At 36.8% G+C, this 5,769-nt stretch overlaps 1 protein-coding gene across 6 annotated transcripts; it reads right to left on the bottom strand.

Annotated features, from left to right (window-relative positions):
* LOC114761227 (proteinaceous RNase P 1, chloroplastic/mitochondrial) lies at positions 1-5,534 on the bottom strand. Of its 6 annotated transcripts, XM_028950556.1 has the most exons (10): positions 5,449-5,483; positions 5,277-5,327; positions 5,031-5,134; positions 4,653-4,902; positions 3,294-4,521; positions 2,286-2,375; positions 2,030-2,211; positions 1,742-1,862; positions 1,247-1,315; positions 1-313 (listed from the first exon to the last, which is right to left on the bottom strand). In XM_028950556.1, the coding sequence occupies exons 5-10, from the start codon at positions 4,473-4,475 to the stop codon at positions 167-169; spliced, it is 1,791 nt and encodes a 596-aa protein (XP_028806389.1). In that variant the 5' UTR covers positions 4,476-4,521; positions 4,653-4,902; positions 5,031-5,134; positions 5,277-5,327; positions 5,449-5,483; the 3' UTR covers positions 1-166. The 6 variants fall into 6 exon arrangements, with proteins under 6 accessions (XP_028806389.1, XP_028806388.1, XP_028806391.1 ...); XM_028950555.1 differs by lacking the exon at positions 5,277-5,327 and having other exon boundaries at positions 5,449-5,534; XM_028950558.1 differs by lacking the exon at positions 5,277-5,327 and having other exon boundaries at positions 4,653-4,774; positions 5,449-5,534.
* Between the last annotated feature and the right edge of the window lie 235 nt (positions 5,535-5,769).

Genomic DNA, 5,769 nt, shown 5'->3' with positions numbered 1-5,769 from the left:
TTAAAATCTAATTTCAACAAAAATAGTTTAAAAAAATGTTTATTTTACATATCGTTCTAAATTAAAGATACTAAATTTGTAATAACAAATTAACCCAAAAAAAAATCTAAATCGTTCATTTCTCAGAGCTGGAACCAAAATTGAAAGACTTCACAAACCCCATTTCCTATGCAGCCATGGATGTAGAGGAAGAAGTCCACAATTGACGTAGTGATGATACATTTCTGGATCTGGTAGCACACAACCATTGCCTTGGGGTCTCATAATCATCATCACTCACAGTTGGCACATGCCAACTACCATTGGCTGATTCCTGCAGTTAATTATATTAGCCACAATTGTCAATCTTCCCTTCCATGAAAAAGCTTTTACTCCCAATACTCTAGAGAAAATCAGCATGTGATTCCAAGCAATGTAATTATTAAAAAGTTTCATAACAAGTTAATAAGTTTCAATACAGAAAATGACAGACAAAATCTATGCTACTCTCGTTAAATTCTTTCCTAGGGACTCACAATGATTTCCCCTATTTCATATTATAAGGCATTTTGCAGAAAATCTCATGTTTCAATATGTATAGAATTTTACATGATTTTAACGACAGTTGATATCTTTTTACCTAGAATGTGCTGAGTATCACAAAATTACTTGCTAATCATTACAAACAAACAATTAATGATAAATATTAAAGAATGCTAAAGTTGGAAAAAAAAAAAATTCTCTTGGTGAGTATGAATTAGGTAAGATTGCCTTATAATATGAAACCGAGGGAGCATCTACAAAGTATGCCAAAAAAAATCCATGTTATCTGTTTAAAAATTTTCTAAATGGGGTACGGATAGAATCAGCCAATGTTTCATAATATCCGGTTCCAATTCCAAACAAAAGAGTTATATTAAGTCCGGCCAACGTAAAACTTATTTAACCTCTGTGACAACGGGGTATGGCTAAATGGAGAAATATAGACCAACCCTCAACTTTTGGTCAAAAGCGGGGAAAAAAGAAAGAAAAAGAAAAACAACCCCCAACTTGTCAAGAATCGAGCATGAATGATCTCTAAGGCCAACCTATTATTTTATTCTATGCTTATTGTAACCCAAATGACATCAAACGATGAAAAATGGATGATCACTTGATAAGAGGCCCACTATCACACATTCCGAATGGTCTCTCTCTATCTTCACTAGGCCATTGGCGAAAACATACAATTTTATAATCAATCAATTGAACAAGACAAAAGTGGTACCTGAATAACTGTTGAATATGGTGGAGGCATGATGAGAGAAGGCCGACTATTTGAGGTTAACAGTCTAACCTGCGAGTCATCAAAGTATCCAATACTCTTACTCTTCGAGTCAAAAGTACAAATAAACCCTTGGTCATTAAAAGAGATGTGATGTACAAGTCATATAATATTGCAACCCTCAAGCTCTTCAAGACAGCAATTGTGTAGTTACAAAATCAACGACAACCAAATTTTGCGGAAATGAACCATATGTAATTACATTAACCACAAAGCATGTTTCATTAGCTCAAAGTAGATCAAGCTCCCGGCCTCCTAATTTCTCCATATAAGATTACTGAAATCGTTAGTTGAGTGAAGATGAAGATGATTACATCTTTTTCGTTGCAATGTGGCCATGAGTAACCTTATGTAGAGAAGACCCACAGAACATATACCAGCCTCATTATGAATGCATTTTCTAGAAATCTATAAGAAATTCCTTGAAATATTAAGTACCTGATGCCTTTCCTTCCATCTTGGGAAAAAACTAGAACCTAATAGTTGGAATAAGTGGTCTCTCATCTCATCATTTGTCACCAACAAGCTTTTACAGCTAACAGCCGCATACAGCCAATACCTATGAATTAAATTTAAAAAAAATAAAAATAAAAAAGACTTTCGGATTAGGGAAAAGAATTTGTTCCAGCCCGTACTTGTACAGATCAAAGGTATGAAAGACTCAGGAATGTATAATGAAATTAGATGAGTAAGTGTAATTTAACTACTGAAGGGGCATTCCATTACCAGTCATCATTGGAACCTTGAGGTGTAGCATAAAGAGCACCATTTTTCTTCCAATATTCTAACAGTTTCTTGTTATGTGGCTTCTGAGCAGGACCACTAGTGACCCGACTTACATGCAAGATTACAAGTGGCAATCTTTTTGAAGGACTCATTTCTTGCAATTGCTGCACAACAGAATTAAGCTACAGCCAAGAGAAGAGTTGTCAAATAGATGTTCTAGTACAAGTGCTAATAAAGTTAGCAACTTATCACCCACCTGCAAAAAGCTGAAATTTTGCGTGTTGACAAGGCTTACATTGGCACCATCTACAACTGCATCAAAAGGACCATGTCGCTGAAGCCACTTCTGTAAAAGTTAAATTTCTATATCAACCACTATATCATGACTAACTAGTTTATACACAACAAAGCTCAAGAAATAAAGTGTAAAACCATCATCACAGCATGCCCACAAGAAAAGCGGAGCTTTTCAACTAAAACCATGAAATTGTTCTCATCAAGGCAACTGCTCCAATAATTAGTTCGATTACATCTTGTTTACTCCTGCACCCCAATGTTTAGAACTCATGCAATTGATTACGCATCACCTATGTAGGTCACTAGTTCAAAATGACCCTTTCATTGCTCTCATGCAATAAATGCCATGAAATTTCAAAGGTTAAAATGTTTTGCAACAAACTGAAGTAGAAGAACCTGGAAAGTTCATCTTAACCAAAAAAAAAAAAATCTAACAACTGACACCAATGCACTGTCGCTTTCCCTGCTAATATCATGTATCCTAGAAGCTACTCTACTCCAGATTATAATGAGTATACGTATCAATGCATTATTACTGACAAGTAATGACTGGGGACAGATTACCTCCATGCAACATGATAGTAAAGCCAATACTATCAAGTAACAAGACTAGGCCAATAAAACTTAGCATTCTAAATATTTATCTGTTTGGGATCAAAACTATCAGATAATCCTTCCTCTTTTAGGCATATTCTCATACATGACTTGAGCCACTTTGGTTACCTATTATGTACTGGTTTACTGATTTGACCTTTCTTGGCGAACTTGGCATAGGATTATATCTCACTTCTGATCAATGTTTAGAATAATTCTTTCTCTGCATGTCTAATGCATCAATGCTACTCATGATTCTAGCAAATGATTACTAGTAAAGAACAAACTGATACATAGCAGTATATGAATGTATTCAGCTCGATGAGAGAAATTCTTTTTTGAATCCCAGACAACTCAAAATATTGTGTCATACCTGATAATGGTTAAAGTTTGCCTTAGCTTCTCTTTGGCAAGCCAATCTAGTTAATGAGGTAGCAAAATTTTCAGTCTCTTTTGGATCAATATCAATGCTCACAAGCTTTTCGCTGCATGAGAGACACATACCAGCATCATTTATATGGGTCTTCACCACCTTCCATTGCCCGCTTCCAAGCCATCCTTGCCCATGCCATCCCCCACCTCCCTGAGCAATCCCTTTTCTCATAATGTTAACATCCCAATGTTTTTCTCCAACTTTTGCTGCATGTTCAGAGTTGAACCAATCTTCAATAATTTGAAGAGTTGATTCTGACACCTGCCTCACAGTAGCACGTAAACGATGCAACATTTCATAGACCTTGACTTCCTTTTTTGCACCAACACTGAGTTTTAGAAGAGCAGAAAGCTCGGGCTCTTCAGCCATAATCCCAGAAGCAATCATGTCTGCATCAACTTCATAAGCTTTATCTGTATCACCCCTCTTGCAGAATCCAAAAAGGGCAGGTTCATATGATCTCAGCTTGGGTGCAATACCACAACTTTTCATTCGCTTTAGCAATTCAAAAGCCATTTGAGGATCATCTCTTGCAGCTGCAAGCCTGGCTGCACTTGTAAATGTAGCTTCATTTGGAGCAACTTCGTCAATTAGCATCTGCTGAAAAATCTCAAAACCCCTTTTAAGGCCTAAATTCAATGTATTTTCATCACTCTTATTTTCTTTTTTGACAGAAGCATGAGAAGAACAAAGGTAAAGTAATATGTTATAATGATGCGCATTCAATGCAACGCCATTACTTCGTGCCTCATCATAGAGCTTAAGTGCCTCAACCATGTCCCCATCCTTAGAGCATTTATTTAGCTTATGCCTTAGGACTCCTTCAGGAGATTCATTGATAGCTTTTCTCTTAGCTTTGTTTGAAAGTCTATTAGTAATTCCTCCAGAGCACTCAACTAATGATGCGGCTGTCTGACTTGAAGTACTCAAATGAGATTTCTGGTCCCCCAAGAAGCTATAAGAAATTTTTTTGTTGAGTGTGCACTTTATATTGATACAAGAGTTGGAATAACAAAGACGAGAGGAACCACATCGAAATCTCCAGCAATTCAATGGTCTTGGGTATTGGGTGAAGAATGAGAAGTGTGGAGTGAGTTTGACCACTAGGCAGCTGCGTAGCATGACTTGTCAGCTTTGAGCATAATAAGTCGAATATATAGCCTCTTTTCTACGCAAATAAAAAGATAAATTGTATATACAGTTTAACCACAATTCTGAGCAAAGCTTGATCAAATAAATATTGAAAAGAGTACTCTTTACAAATAAGTATGAGATAAAATTTCCATTCTTAATGAAAACCTTCGTGGGTGTCAACTTGCCTCTGATGAGGGGTTAAAAGAGCATTTACACAATGTAACAGCATCGCTTACGATGTCACCTGGGTTTGGAAGAGTTGCATGGCTGTAGCTCCCATGATCACTCTAAATCAGAAGATAAAGAAGGAAATAAGATGTCCAGCTTGGTTGGCTTCCTTATAACGATGGTCAGAAGTGACAGAAAAAAAAAACACCGCAACGGTATAATTAAAAGTTAAGATTCCACAATCGTTCTGTCAAAAAAAAAAAATTTCCAGAAAACAACATTTCAATTGCAGATTTAAAGCCATGTCAGATCATTGTGAGGATTCAAATTGCATCCAAATCACAGATAAAAACAAAATGAATAGCAGATTCGCACCTTTACCATTCATTCAATACACATACAAACCTTCAGCTTATGTTTGGATCTGCATTTTGGATGCTCAAAACGCAGCTAGCAACCCCAAAATATGGTTAAGCCATCTAAAAACAAAACAAGACAAGGAAAACTTGAAACCATGTTCTTCCTCCAAACCAACCCACCCTCTACTTATGGATTGAAGATGTCCGTTGAAAGCATTAATGGCAAAATCAAAATTTTTCAACAACCAAGTATCAACAATACCCTCATCTATTTTCCGTGTGTCCTTTTCCTCTTCATTGTTGATTCAGGTAACTAATCCAGTTCCAAAAGTGTGAATTCAGAAAGCAACAATTCCACTTCCAAAAATAATTATATCTAGAATTTACATTTAGAAACCACAAATGCAACAAGAGAAGAATCAGAGAATACTAACCAGCGACGTTGACAACTTCATGTTAACGTCACTCCATCCCCGACGATAACAGGGCCATAGGCCATGGAGTAACAGAGAGGAGTAGATGTTCGCGGATTCGAGGAGATGGAGGTTTGTGAGAGAGAAGTAAAGGAAGAATCTGAGACGAAGTGAAATCCTGTTCGCTCTGCAAGGGAAGAAAATGGATAATGTTCTTGGATGACGCTGGTGAAATGCTCTAGACTCGGCGAAGAGGAAGAAGGGTAACGGGATGGAAGGTTTTTAGGGGTAGGTAAGGAAATGGAAAATACTAGCGACAAAAAGGGGCAATGGCCTTTAAAA

The sequence above is a fragment of the Neltuma alba genome, unplaced genomic scaffold, assembly GCF_004799145.2.
Source record: "Neltuma alba isolate B1F8T4 unplaced genomic scaffold, ASM479914v2 tig00011096_pilon, whole genome shotgun sequence".
NCBI classification, from domain to species: domain Eukaryota; kingdom Viridiplantae; phylum Streptophyta; class Magnoliopsida; order Fabales; family Fabaceae; genus Neltuma; species Neltuma alba.
This window is presented reverse-complemented; position numbering and strand designations above follow the sequence as displayed.